This window comes from Garra rufa, chromosome 12, assembly GCF_049309525.1.
Source record: "Garra rufa chromosome 12, GarRuf1.0, whole genome shotgun sequence".
Taxonomy (NCBI): domain Eukaryota; kingdom Metazoa; phylum Chordata; class Actinopteri; order Cypriniformes; family Cyprinidae; genus Garra; species Garra rufa.
In genome coordinates this window covers 34,164,101-34,180,012 of record NC_133372.1, presented here as the reverse complement: position 1 = coordinate 34,180,012, position 15,912 = coordinate 34,164,101, and the positions used below count along the sequence as shown (strand labels likewise).

Sequence of the window (15,912 nt, the reverse complement as noted above, 5' to 3'; positions counted from 1 at the left end):
ATTTAATTAATATGCACTGTTGAATGCAAGCTCGCTTTTTACTTTCACTTTCGAGAATCGCGATCACACATACTCTATATACTACGGAGTGGCAGTACTTACCACACATTTGACAAGATTAGATGTTTGTATGCATGTATATATTAAGGAAAATATGTTACATTTATATATAAAATATTAAATACAAAATTACATACAAGTATAAATACATACAGTCAAACCAATTTCTCCATTTCTCACGTTATCACAGTTTATTTGCTATAGTTTAGAAAATGGTAATAAAATATGACAAGATCTCTGTGTTACAACAAATTCATCTTGGTAATGTCAGAAAACTTTGATGGAAGGTATGTAATGAATTTGTTTGAATAGTTGTCAGCTGTCAAATTTACAACTGGCTAATGCCAATTTAGGTCAACCAATTACCAAGCAATGCTTCATTTAGTTCAGTCTGTGGTGTAAAATATTTGCATTAACAATTAAAGAAAAAACATTTAAACAAAACATGGTCAGGTCAAAGTGTCTGAATAATTTTTGGTCCCAAATGTGTACTAGCAGTCCACTGTATAAAGAGTTTTTAGTTACGATATGTCACAGTTTACTTTATTTTGCTATCCTCACTTACATAAATGAACTAGTGTCCTGCACCCACTAGTAAAAAAAATGGCAAAACTTATATCTGGTGTCTAAATAATTTTTGGTTTGACTGTACATATAAATATTGTAAAATATATACAGTCGTGGCCAAAAGTTTTGAGAATTACATAAATATTGGAAATTGGAAAAGTTGCTGCTTAAGTTTTTATAATAGCAATTTGCATATACTCCAAAATGTTATGAAGAGTGATCAGATGAATTGCATAGTCCTTCTTTGCCATGAAATATAACTTAATCCCGAAAAAAAACTTTCCACTGCATTTCATTGCTGTCATTAAAGGACCTGCTGAGATCATTTCAGTAATCGTCTTGTTAACTCAGGTGAGAATGTTGACGAGCACAAGGCTGGAGATCATTATGTCAGGCTGATTGGGTTAGAATGGCAGACTTGGCATGTTAAAAGGAGGGTGATGCTTGAAATCATTGTTCTTCCATTGTTAACCATGGTGACCTGCAAAGAAACGCGTGCAGCCATCATTGCGTTGCATAAAAATGGCTTCACAGGCAAGGATATTGTGGCTACTAAGATTGCACCTAAATCAACAATTTATAGGATCATCAAGAACTTCAAGAAAAGAGGTTCAATTCTTAAGGCTTCAGGGCATCCAAGAAAGTCCAGCAAGCGCCAGGATCGTCTCCTAAAGAGGATTCAGCTGCGGGATCGGAGTGCCACCAGTGCAGAGCTTGCTCAGGAATGGCAGCAGGCAGGTGTGAGCGCATCTGCACGAACAGTGAGGCCAAGACGTTTGGAAGTTGGCCTGATGTCAAGAAGGGCAGCAAAGAAGCCACTTCTCTCCAAAAAAAAAACCCATCAGGGACAGATTGATCTTCTGCAAAAAGTATGGCGAATGGACTGCTGAGGACTGGGGCAAAGTTATATTCTCCAATGAAGCCTCTTTCCGATTGTTTGGGGCATCTGGAAAAAGGCTCGTCGGGAGAAGAAAAGGTGAGCGCTACCATCAGTCCTGTGTCATGCCAACAGTAAAGCATCCTGAGACCATTCGTGTGTGGGGTTGCTCCTCATCCAAGGGAGTGGGCTCACTCACAATTTTGCCCAAAAACACAGCCATGAGTAAAGAATGGTACCAAAACACTCTCCAACAGCAACTTCTTCCAACAATCCAACAACAGTTTGGTGAACAACAATGCATTTTCCAGCACGATGGAGCACCATGCCATAAGGCAAAAGTGATAACTAAGTGGCTCGGGACCAAAACATTGAAATTTTGGGTCCATGGCCTGGAAACTCCCCAGATCTTAATCCCATTGAGAACTTGTGGTCAATCCTCAAGAGGCGGGTGGACAAACAAAAACCCACTAATTCTGACAAACTCCAAGAAGTGATGATGAAAGAATGGGTTGCTATCAGTCAGGATTTGGCCCAGAAGTTGATTGAGAGCATGCCCAGTCGAATTGCAGAGGTCCTGAACAAGAAGGGCCAACACTGCAAATACTGACTCTTTGCATAAATGTCATGTAATTGTCGATAAAAGCCTTTGAAATGTATGAAGTGCTTGTAGTTATATTTCAGTACATCACAGAAACAACTGAAACAAAGATCTAAAAGCAGTTTAGCAGCAAACTTTGTGAAAACTAATATTTGTGTCATTCTCAAAACTTTTGGCCATGACTGTACATGTATGTGTTTGTATTTATATATACAAAATAAATATACACAGTATACACACATATAGTATGTAAACTTAAACTTTATTTTAGATGTGATTAATTGCGATTAATCGTTTGACAGCCCTAGAAATTTTGTACTGTATCTTTATGTAATGTAACAGGTTACCACTAGCATGCGGCTAACCACTTCCCTTTAGTGGCTTCGTAGAACACATTATTCATTTTCCATGCCTAATTGAAATTTTAGTGTCATTTTAGTATCATTACATGCAATACTTTTTTTTGTAATAGGAAAAACTGCTTGGTGCACCTTTAAGTAACAATTTTCTACATAGTTTTTAAAAAATAGGAAATATATACAGAAAACTAAAAGAAATAAGTGTTTTTCATTGTTTTAGTAGAAAATAAAGCAAAGCATGAAGCATGTCCATCTGAAAAAATGATTAAAAATTCAGCCAAGGCTGCTTGTAGCAACTCATTCGAAGGTCGCTTGTTTGAATTTCATATTGAACTCTTGTGGAAAGCAGCAATGACATGTCATTTGTCTAAGCAAATGTATTACAGCCTTATCTGAAAGGTAAAGACAGTGCATGCCTGGCTCTATTCTACAGTACCTGATTGCGGGTACGAGCATTCCGTCTTCCCCTAGGACACAAAGCAGCGTAGAGCAGAGCAGAGGAGTGAAAGAGGTGAGAAAATCACAGTTAGAGAGGAAGGGACGACAGAATCGCCATGGAGACGACAGTGTCGTCGTGGTGACTGGGTGGAATAGCATTAGGGCGGCTGCTGGAATGGCTTGAGATGCAGTAAAGGGAGGCGTGTGGAGAACATGATACCCTTCAGTTCATTTTCTCAGCTATTTATGTCTTTTTAAATAAAATACTTTAAATCTAAGTGGTAATCGACCAATTAATTGCGTAAATTAAGCATTAAGGCAGGTCCTTGCAAACTAATGGGCCCTGCTGAGTCTCTATTTAGGCAGGAGGGCATCAGCTGCCACCCTTATCATCTGCATCATCGCCACATGGCGAAAGACGGGAAATTAACAGAAGCAAATAGAGGGTGTGAGCGCATGAGTCAGTGAGGAAAAACGGACAGAGCTGCAGCAATCCCTCCAGCACACCAGGGGGTGCTGTTAGCACCAAAGTCAACGGGTACCTTAATGAAACTCTCCATATTGCCGTTAAACAGCTTATGGTTATAGATGGAACGAGGCCTTGGTTTCCGCAATTTCTGTGGTTTCGGGGGAAGGGTTGGGGGTCTGAGGAATGGAGATGATTAGATGGAAAAAAAAAAAAAACAAACACACACACAAAACACCTTCTGAATGACATGCTACATCCAAAACTTAAAACCTACATAGCCAAACCCTTTTCCATCTACACAACTCTTAGGTCTCAGTGGAGGAAACAGCCGATAATGAGGGGTTTAAATAAGCAACAGGCATTAATTGTTGTTCTTTAAAAGATCCTAATTACAGCCTAATGCTTTTGACCTCAAATTAACCGATAACAACTGCAGGGAGTTTTCTATTCCCTATAGGAGCACTGAATCAGGCCCTTATTGAAACATTCAGCTATGGAAACATAATTGCTGTTGTGACAGACCAGTAAATGCAATCAAAGTCAAACATGACATGGCTCTGTACTTTGGTTGCAAACCTGAGGGCATAAGCGCAAGCTGTTGTTTATATTTGCTTACGTGATTAATCATCAACAGCTGGATGTTTTCAACAGAATTGAGAAGGTATGCATGCTTAAAGGGATAGTTCACCCAAAAATGAAAATTACTCACCCTCATGTCGTTCCAAACCTGTAAGACCTTTGTTTATCTTCAGAACACAAATTAAGATATTTTTGATGAAATCTGAGTGCTTTCTTTCCCTTAATAGACCCTGAGGCTCAGAAACGTAGTAAGGACATCGTTGATATAGTCCAACAGTGGTTCAACCGTAATGTTATAAAGCTAGAGAATACTTTCTGTGTGCAAAGTAAACAAAAATAACAACTTTATTTAACAATTTATTTTCTTCCGTTAGTCTTCGCTGCATGTTCACGAGAGTACCACAACATATAGTACATCAGACAGGACATCCAAACGCTCACCTTTTATTCATCGACCTCAAATATGACTTTTCATCTGACAGATGTAAGTAGTAGCAACTTTATATGACATCTAATGTTAACCTAGAAAAATGTGTGCAATTGAAGTGTCTGTGCAAGAGTGTGGAAGCTGAATAGTAGCGCGCTTCCTGTATAACAGATGGAGGTGCCAGTGCGGTCACTTGCTCTTAAAATACTCCGTCATTTTTGCTGATACAGACAAAATACATCTTTCGAATCGGTAAAGACTCTACGGTTATTTGTGTGTACTCAGATTAACAATGAAACGCTGCGCTTTTGTAAAATAATGAAAGCAAACAGGATGCGCTTTCTGCCGTTTCGGTCTCTGTGAACTTGAACGCAAAACTTCAAAACTTTATGTATACTTGCTTTACAGACGTGAAAAATGTATAGAGAGCGAAATGTCTACTTTCAAATTAACCAATTTAAATGGAAAACAAATATTCTTAGATTATGTAATCCGTATGAAACATCCTTTCTACTTTTAGGACTTGAACGTGGTAATTGCATTGTTGTCTATGCAGGGTCAGAAAGCTCTCGATTTCATCATAAATATATTTATTTGTGTCAAAGGTCTTACATATTTGAAATGACATGAAGAATTAAATTTTTGGGTGAACCAAGTATAGATATTTTGTCATAGAGCTTGAACAAATACTATTTCTCTTTATAATTTGGGCCTGAAACATATTCTATGCGAAGGAAAATGCTTTTAGCTACGCAAGCACACAAACCAACATACATCGAAGTGCCAACATATGCATTGGTTAAGTGTTTGCAGCTGTATTTGCGTAACTGTGCAGTGTTTCATTTTAAATTTTAAATTAAGGGCATATGATTATCAATGGCGACACTGGTAGATGACATCCAACTGAGAGGTCAGAGGAGGTCTGCATCTGTTTACCAGAAAGGCTCTATTCTCAGCATTCTCCGACTGTCAGAGGACATTCTGGATAACCCAGCATGAGTTGAGCCCCTGCCAGTGACAGCTTGAGGACAAGTCCCCTTTTAACCGCCATGCAATATCAAAAAAGTTGTATGTGTCCTCTCTTGTATTTACCCTGGCCTTTTATGTGTTTTAGAGGTTGTTTTAGCAGCTGAACATTCATAGAAGTCTACTTTTTAGTCTAAAAATGCCACAACAATAATTTGCAATTGTGAATAAATAACTTTTTTCCATTAAAAACAACATTCATGGATATAGATGATGAATAATGCATATGAATGAGAGTTTAATACAGACTGAATGGCTTAACAAGTGCAGTGCTCTTTAGAGACAATTTAATTGGACAAAAATCTTGACATATTAAGGTAAAAGAGTATCTTCACTCTTAAAAAACAAAGTTTTAAAAGGGTGTTCCTCAATAACCTTTTGTTTCCTAGTGTGAAGAAAATGTTAATTATCTAATGAACCATTTACAGGTATCATTATAAAGGCATTTATGCAATGGAACGGTTCCACTGATGGTAAAGGTTCTTTTAAGAATTAAGAACCTTTTTTTGTTTTTGAAAATGTAAATTTCAACATCAGCAAAACTCTCTTACCTTGTAGTTCCACATTCGGCTCTTTCTCCTAAAAAAGAGTGTAAAGAGGGAGGAGTCAGAAATGTCATTATTAGCATGATCTCATGGACTGGGCTCTATAGCCCGGTCAGTGCATACTGAGGGCTATCGTGAGAGTGGCCAGTGCTATTGAAGACGAGATGAATGGGTGAGCAGCCACACAGTGTTTGAGACAAAGAGGAGCACTGGTCACCGTAGAAACCTCGGAAAGGGCCCTGCGGGGTGTAAGACGGTCACAGAAGGGAACTAAAGGGGGCTAAATGAGTGAGTGTGTGTGTTTGTATTTGTGGGTATGAGGCTGTGCAAGAGTGGGTGTGCATCAAGGGATTCATTTCACACTGGTGATACTGAGCGATGTCTGGGACGGCTCACTAAGTTCTTTGTCCCAATATCCAGTGCATTTAAAGGGATAGTTCACCCAAAAATGAAAATCACCCCATGATTTACTAATCCTCAAACCATCCTAGGTGTATATGACTTTCTTCTTTCAAATGAATACGATCAGACTCGAATTAAAAAAATTTAGGTTCTTCCTAGCTTTATAATGGCAGTGAATGGGTGTTGAAATTTTAAAGCAAAATAAAGTGCATCCATCCATCATAAAAAGTACTCCACACAGCTCTGGGGGTTAATCTTGAATAGAAGCAAAGCATTTGTGTAATAAAAATATGCATATTTACAACTTTAGAAACCGAAATCTCTAGCTTCCGCTAACTGCCGTACATCCATTCACAAGAGAGTGGCGTTCCAGCGGATGACGTAAGACTTTGCATCCGGTGCTCCGGTGAGAATATGCTAGTCTCTCAAGAAACAAGTTTGGTTTACAACATTTTGCCTTATATAGAAATCCTCTGAAATTTTTGTGACCGGTGTTTTGTTTTGCTCTCTTCTCTGGGCTTCCGGAATTAATGGAAGCTAGAGATCACAGTTTGTAGGGATGTAACAATATCAAAATCTCACGATACAATAATAATAAGTCCATGATATGATATTTATTGCGATATTTTAAAAAAAGACAAATGAATAATTGGAAAACATTTTGTACATTTTAAAGTTAAATTATTCTATCTAATGCATTTTGAGAGTTCAAAATAAGAGCTCCAACCAATGTTCTTAACTAAGAAAACCTAAGTCAGAAAAAAGTCTTGTACCTGAAATTTAAAGGGGACCCAACCCTCTTTATATACACATTTAAACTGGTGTTTTAGGAAGCCAAACTAATTAGAATATACTATAATAATAACAACAATGAAAGTAATATCCATATATTGTAAAACAATTGCATTGCAAAATAAATGAAAATGAATATTTCATAGGCATATTAATTTTTGCTTTACACTCCAGTAGGAAAGTTACAATACTTCTTTTCTAACTTCTACACTTTAACGATATATTTTGAATTCGGACTGCAGTAATATTACCCATTTAAACTGCTTACTGTCAGCAATTCATACTGCACCTTTTAAGCTTTTATTTTGACGGAAATGACAGGAGAGCTTTTATTTTGAAGGAAAACTCAACAATTAGCTGATTGCCTGAACAAAGTGCGCGCTTCGCTTTGAAAACCGCAGCAAAATCAGACTTGATGAAGGGATTAAGCCATATTGCGCTTTCGGTTGTAGTTCATTTGACAGATACTGTGTCAAAGCATAATGGCCCAAAACATTTTAAATACCTTTTAGGTTAGAATAATACGTTTTTATATATATTTTAAAAACTACACTTTTTGCCCGGAATTGGCAATTATATTAAGACAGTTTTGCTATCGCGATATCATGACATTGATAATATTGTTACATCCCTGAGGTTTAGTAATCTCTGGATGTCTCTAAATTGTAAACATGCATATTTATATTACACAAACACATCAATTTACTTAAAGAGACCTTTATTATGCTTTATTTTGCTTCAAAACCTGGACCACCATTCACTGCCATTAAAAAGCTTCAAAGAGCTAGGACATGTTTTATATAACTCTGATTGTATTCGTCTGAAAGAAGAAAGTCATATACACCAAGGATGGCTTGAGGGTGAGTAAATCATGGTGTACTTTTCATTTTTGAGTGAACTATCCCTTTAAATGGGTCCCTTGGTATCGCTATAATAGAAGGAATGAAAAATATACACGCCCACAAACCACAGGATTTTTTCCCCAGTTTTAGCTCGCAAAATCTGACCGCTTAAAAAAGTAAAAGCACACCTCTGCTCCACAAGCTGCATGATTTGAGTTTCATTCATGTCAACAAATAACTGTTAAAATCCAATAATAATAGTGATGCTAAGAAAAAAACTCTTGCCCATAATGCAGACCAAGTTTTTCCAATTCCGAATCGCCATGTAATGAGGTGCAACCACTAATGTTTCTACATGGGTACTTTAGAGATGTGAAGTGGACCCTCAAATCATTTCATTTAACTAAATCTGCATATCAAATGGAGTGGTTCCCATGTGCCTTTGCAATGCCCTCTAAAATCATTCCAAAAACTGAAAGGCTTTTGTCTTGCCAGCTGAGGAGTTAAAAAAAGAGAGACTCCAATCTTTTTCAGCCACGTTTCTGGATACTGATTTGGGAGGATCTGGTTTACACACAGCACATTTGCAAATCGAGACAGTTATTCTTCCACATCGCTCATTTGAATAAGCGTCAGCATTTAAGCCAGGTGGCTGGCACCATGGAAACTCTTGATAACATTAATGGAGAGAATTAGATGTGCCAAGCTAATTGGCTTAATGGATCGAAGATCAATTAGGTGAATAATTTAAAAACATGGGCGGTACTTGCTGCAAGCATATGTGACAAACTCATGTATATGCACTAACGCACACACCTTGGCTAGCCACGAGTGTCTGGTTTTATTGAGCCGATGAGGTGAAGTGTAATTGAGCACACAGTCTGGTGAGGGGAAGAGGGCAGGACTGGTCAGCGATCGTATACGTGGATGGCTGGACTCAGCTGGGGCGTCCCACAGTGTGCCGTCATTAGATTATGAGCTGCCGCACAGGCAGCTGCCGAAATTCCCTCCCAGTGCCACTAGCTGATTGATTGGGCGTAAACTGCCCGTAACCGAAGTGACAAGAGGCCTTATGGGAGATGCGGCCATGAAAGCAGGATCTTTATAATCAGCTGACAACAAAAGGCCTCTGACTATTCAAGGTAATTTTCAACTAAATGTCTATGGACTGCATCTGTGTCCCTCAGCTGGTAAAAACAAAGAGAAAGCATGTTCACACTAATACTGGCAGCCTTAAATGAATTCTTTATACACCAAATACTGTAATAGCTTGCTAGTCTTTATTAGATAACAACATTTCGGTCTTTAGGCATTTGCTTCAAACAGGTCTTTGACTACAACATTATTATTTGCCTGAAGAAAGTCTTTGGCATTACCTAGCATGGGACTATTTTCACAGTGTTAGCTGTCAGTAAAATGCATAAGTAACTGGGTTTAGGTTTTAGCTAGTTGTGATATCAGTTGAAAGACTGAATATAACTTTGCACAGAAGTGTTCATAAGCAATTGTGCTTTCATTACGTTAACACATAAAAGTTTGTGTTATGGTCATATTTTAAATTTTGAATCCCTGTTTGTATTACCAAACTGAGGGATTGATCAGAAATATAATTTACAGGAATTCACTGTGTAACATAGATGTGGAATATACTGTAAACATTAGACTGGAAATGACCCTCTATATTGCTTAAACGTAGTTAAAAAGCTCTATATCCAGCAATAGATGAAAGTGAAAATCTAGGATTTTTTAAATAAATTAAAATTATTATATAAAATACAATATATAAAACATAAATATGAGACCCTGGAGCACAGAACCAGTCATAAGGGTCAGTTTTTTGAAATTGAGATTTATACATCATCTAAAAAACTGCTTAAATAAGCTTTCCATTGATGTATGGAGAAATTAGGATAGGATAATATTTGAAAATCTGGAATCTGAGGGTGCAAAAAATCAAAATCAAAATATTGAGATGTAAATGTAAAGTTCTTAGCAATGCGTAATATTAATAAAAAAATTTGATATATTTATGGTAGGAAATGTACAAAATATCTTCATGGAACATGATCTTTGCTTAATATCCTAATGATTTTTGACATAAAAGAAAAATCTATAATTTTGACCCATGCAATGTATTGTTGGCCATTGCTACAAATATATCCATGCGACTTATGGCTGCTTTTGTGGTCCAGGGTCACATATATTGTATTCCATATATATTTAAATCTATATATAAATTTAAGTAATTAAAAAAATCCCAGACTGTCATGGAAGAATGGCATAAAATGGCATATGTCATTCAAGATGTTCATGTCTTTCTTTTTTTCAGTTATAAACAAATTAAAGTTTTTGAGGAAACCTTTCCAGGATTTTTCTCCATATAGTGGACTTCCATGGGGATCAATGGGTTGAAGGTCCAAACTGCAGTTACAGTGTAGCTTCAAAGGGCTCTACACGATCCCATCCAAGAAATAAGAGACTTTTCTAGTGAAACAATCGGTCAATTTCTAAAAAAAATAAATATATACCTTTTAACCACAAATACTCATCCTGCACTGGCTCACAAGACCGTTATTCTTTGGCTGGGATCATGTAGAACCCTTTTAAGCTGCAGTGAAACTGTAATTTGGACCTTCAACCCATTGATCCTGATGGAAGTCCAATATATGGAGAAAAATCCTGGAATGTTTTCCTCAAAAACCTTAATTTCTTTGACTGAAGAAAGAAAGTCCAATTAGATACATTCATTATACAAACTTTTAGAGCTTGCTTTCAATTTTATGTCCAACAGTGACCAAAGTTGCAATTAGATGCCAGAGGCTTAGCTGACGCTCAGCATTTCCAAAGAGCGAAGAGAAACTTATTTAATAAACAGACAACTCACCTTCCCCCAGAGTCTGTTTCAGCAGGTCATGCTTGGCCTGCAGCTTAATGATGAGGTTACTGCCGTTCAGGTACTCCTTGAATTTCTGCGACACAGATGAAGGCGTCAGTGAGCTAATGATTTTAATAGGATGTGACTAAAACAGGGGAGTGATGTGTGCTGTTGGCAACAAAGAACAGATTTCGCTGTACTTTGCACGCCGCAAATTCAATCTGTTCCAATAGGAGGATTTAATTTCCGTCTCATTGGTGAGGCATGGGCCTTGTCACGAATGTTTTGCGGACTCGTGTGTGATGACTGAGTTTGGACAGAAAGATAGGACGGGCCAAGTAGACTTTCATATCCGTGTTTGCAGAGACGACTGTGATGAGAACCATGTATTAAAAGATCAACTGATAGTTCAGAGATCTGAAGACCTAAACTTCATCTTTAATATATATTTTTTTAAAGTATGTAATGTTTTGTCATTTTATGTCCAAAAATAACTAATAATTACATAAATAAATTTTTATTCATTACACATGCCAATGAATTAACTCATAATTCATTTTATATGCCTTTCACTAAATGTCATAGCATGGTCTGAGAAAATACAGCCACTCACAGTGAAGTAGAAGACTTCTGTCTCCTGCTGATTGGCTCGTCTCTTAGCAATGTTTAATTTGCTCATGTAACTCTCGGAAGCCACGGATTTGATGGACTCCGTGGATCGGCTGTGCTGGAAGGCGTCTGATACATCAAAGTCCTCCACTGTCAGCATGTCTTGTAAGGTCTGCATGGTGGCATCCAGAGTCTTGCGAACCTAATTAAACATAGCAGGGACTCAGTAAGGTGAAACAGAGACAAATATGAATTTAAGACATATAAATAATGCACGATTTACACTACTGTTCAAAAGGTTAGGCTCAGTAAGAGTTATTTAAAAAAAATGTATAGTTTCTTTCAGCAAGGATTCATTGAATAGATCCAAATTGACAGTAAAAAAATGAATAATGTTCTTTTGAATGAAAAAAAAGATCAGTTTCTACAAAAATATTAAGCAGCATATCAGTTGTCAACATTCATACTAAAATGAAATGTTTCTTAAAGGAGAAGTTCACTTCCAGAAGAAAAGATTTACAGATAATTTACTCACCCCCTTGTCATCCAAGATGTTTGTTTCTTTCTTTCTTCAATCGTAAAGAAATTATGTTTTCTTAGGAAAACATTCCAAGATTTCTCTCCAAAATAGTGGACTTTTATGGTGCCTTCTAAAATGCAGTTTAAATGCTTCAAAGGGCTCCAAACGATCCCAGTCGAGGAAGAAGGGTCTTATCTAGCGAAACAACCAGCTATTTTGTTTACAATTTATATAAAGAGAAGATCAAACACCCATTACAAAAAAAGTAAAACAACGATGTAGGATGATTTTGAAGTTGGACGAGAAAATGATATGGGAGTTTTTCGACACAACCTAACTGTCCTGAACCGGAATACACAGCGTACACACAGCGCTAGACAAGATGAACATCTGAGGTTAAAAAGTATATAAATTGTCTTTTTTTTTTTTTTTTTAGAAAATAACCGATAGTTTCTCTAGATAAGACCTTTGTTCCTCAGGTGGGTTTAGAGCCTTTAAAGCTGCATCGAAACTGCATTTTGGGAGTTCAAACTCATGGACACCATAGAAGTCCACTATATGGAGAGAAATCCTGAATGTTTTCCTCAAAAAAAACAATTTCTTTACAACTGAAAAATGAAAGTCATGAACATCTTGGATGACAAGAGGGTGAGTAAATTATCTGTAAGTTTTTGTTCTGAAAGTGAACAAATCTGCATATTAGAATGATTGAATGAGACTGAAGTAATGGCTGCTAAAAATCAGCTTTTCCATTACATAAGTAAATTAAATTTTTCAAATATATTAAAATATAAAACTGTTATTTTAAATTGTAATATAAAAATTTACACTAAATTTACATACAGACCTAAAACTTTTGAACAGTACTGTATATTTCTGGATGTCTGACAGTGAAATAACTTTAAAGGAAGTGGGAATTTGTTGAAACTGTGATAATGTCTTGCTTTAGGTTTGGAAGCAAGAATAAGTTCAAATTTGCACCTAAATCAGTAAAGATTCACACCACATGCCATCCCGCAAAGTGCATTCACAATTTTGTAGCGGTCCTGGGGTTATACATGAAAATCTGTTTCTGTCTCAGAGTAAAAAAAAGCAATTATGACAGTTTAAAATAAGAAATGAAGTCACATTGTGAGACATAAAGCCACACTTACTTTTTTTTCCTGAGGTGGAAACTGGCTTCCATAATTATATTACATATTTATTTTGTATATATACAAAATATTGCTATAATATAAAACATATATATATTTAGCATGGAAATGAAAAAAAATACTGGCCTGGCATAAACGAAAAAAAAAAATTATTGTTAAAGCCTGGAATATATTGTGGGCACTTTTATAATACCTTTAAAATAAAATTTTCTGTGCACACTGTAGTTGAAAAAGCACTTATTGTTTGCAATAACAGGTACGTGCCTCTGTCATATTGTCAAATCCACAATATGAGCTTAAGAATATTAAGAGACTCAAAAAATAGGTTAAACTTCTCAATAAAAGCATTTGTGTAGCACTAGCTCAGAAAACAAATCACTGGAAGAGAGAAGTGTAAAATGAGCTTCAAGTTAGTCTGTACTAGCATCTGTGTCACTATAATACATACACGCCCACGTCTTAAATGTGTTTCTGCTTACTTGAATGCTTATGCAGGCAAAGTTATTAAAATTTCAAAACTGAGCAATGCAGGAAATATCTGAACCTGTTTCACCTATTTTTTATACAACTAAGGCAGCCAACAGCCACAGTCACAAGTGATATTTGCATATGTACCACAGTACTACACATACATCTGACCCCAAAACAAAAGATGACACAAATGTATGAAATCAAGAATCGTCTGGATCCAGTAGTGACTGGTGTGTGAATTGGCCCCAGGCCCTCACAGATTAATGTGGCACATTTCCTACATGACACAAAATCATCAATTACTAGCTGGTTATGAGACACAAAGTGATAAGGGTGAGATGAAATCATCAATACGCACAGACGGGAGCTATTACAAAGTCCATTAGCACCTGCATACACTTAGTCGGTCGAGCAGTGTTCGAGTCTCCCAAGACAAAGAATTACCCTCATCGAAGACCAAACATGGAGATAACCGTTCCATCCCAAAAGAAACACACCATTAACAGATGAGAATGCTAAAAATACACTGTCGGTTCCCAGGAAAGATGGACTAAATTGCAATGAGTTTGATTGCTAGGCTGAATTATTCTCTGGAGTGCTTTAAAAATGGCTTTAAAAAAGTATGTGAGTAAAGCTGAGGGCTCTTTGAGAGCTAAAGACTCGTGTGAGAGAGGCAGTTGGGCTCTCTGCAGAGTGATGACTCACACTAAAGAAGCTGATGAATCTTTACACTGAGCAGGTGTAAATAAAACTCAACAGTTTCCAAAGCATGTGGATGCACCAGCGGGATCTGTATAGCAGATCTGATGTTAAAGTCAACAGGAAACAGAGTTTGCAACCAACTTTACTTTTATAACATGATGTCAGGTGCTTGAAGCGGAGGGACTGAAATCCTGTAAGCGAGCTTGGTGACATCAGACTAAATGGAAATTTGTTTCCTTCAAAGATTAACGAAGACATGCATTTAGGCTTTTCACATTGCTTTTAACCTGCTTTTAAGAACATTAACCCAGGGTTTAGGAATGTTTAAAACATCCATGTGAGAATATTCAGGATAAATTGTTAAAGGAATGCATTACCCAAAAATGAATATTCTGTCACCTTTGTTTATCTTTGAAACAAAAATTAAGATATTTTTGATGAAATCCGAGAGATTTCTGACCCTACATAGACAGCAATGCAACTACCATGTTCAAGGCCCAGAAAGTTATTAACAACATTGTTACATCAGTAAATAGTCCATAACCATAATGTTATGAATAGGGGTCGACTGATGTATTTTTCAGGGCTGATGCCGATATCAAATATTACAGATCAAGCCGACCGATAACCGATATTTTTTAACCGATATATATGGCCGGTGTAAAAATGAAAATTAACGTAAAAATTAATAATAACAAGAGCTCTGACAAAAACTTTCTGTTAATATTTTAAATTATTTTATCGGCACATCAGTTTTGAAAATGACCAATGCCGTTACCCATAAAAATGCTTAATATCGGTGCCGATTATCACCCAGGCCGATAATTGGTCGACCCCTAGATAGAAAACAAAAATAATGACTTTAGTCAACTGTTTACAAGCAGAGGAATGCACATGCAGTTTTGAAAATGACCAATGCCGTTACCCATAAAAATGCTTAATATCGGTGCCGATTATCACCCAGGCCGATAATTGGTCGACCCCTAGATAGAAAACTAAAATAATGACTTTAGTCAACTGTTTACAAGCAGAGGAATGCACATGCATGTGTACTCCTGTGTATATGCATTGAAAACTGACACAGAAGAGAAGAAATCATTGAATAAAGCTGTTATTTTAGTTTTATTGTATAGCTTCATAAAATCACGGTTAAATATCTGATGTAACATGGACTTTTTAACAATGTCCTTACTACCTTTCTGGGCCATGAACGTGATAGTTGTGTTGCTGTCTACTGTACGTAGGGTCAGAAAGATCTTGGATTTCATTAAAAATATCTTAATTTGTGTTCCTCAGATGAATGAAGGTCGAATGGGTTTGGAACGACATGAGGGTAAGTAATTAATGACAGAATTTTCATTTTTGGGTGAACTATCCCTTTAACCTTGGGTAAATTATGAGCAGCGTGAAATAGCAGTGTAAACAAGACAACCAGGATAACATTTACCCAGGGTTTAGGCCTAGGGTTAACTATTTCAAGCTCAAAAAGGTAATTTTTTATTATCAGAATAAAGGTGAAGTCACACAAATCAAATGTTCCACAAATCTTCACAACCAAATTCCAATCATTACAATAGGAACCCATGCGATCAGAAAG

General features: G+C 36.7%; 1 protein-coding gene across 1 annotated transcript in view; it reads right to left on the bottom strand.

The window, feature by feature from the left end:
- Positions 1–15,912, bottom strand: part of srgap3 (SLIT-ROBO Rho GTPase activating protein 3) — a 132,753-nt gene that overhangs the window by 27,563 nt on the left and 89,278 nt on the right. Inside the window, exons 9-12 of the mRNA XM_073852569.1 lie at positions 11,473–11,670; positions 10,869–10,953; positions 5,955–5,982; positions 3,445–3,547 (exon numbers count right to left, since the gene is read on the bottom strand). Coding sequence (XP_073708670.1) covers positions 3,445–3,547; positions 5,955–5,982; positions 10,869–10,953; positions 11,473–11,670 — 414 coding nt within the window. The remainder of the gene's footprint in view (positions 1–3,444; positions 3,548–5,954; positions 5,983–10,868; positions 10,954–11,472; positions 11,671–15,912) is intronic.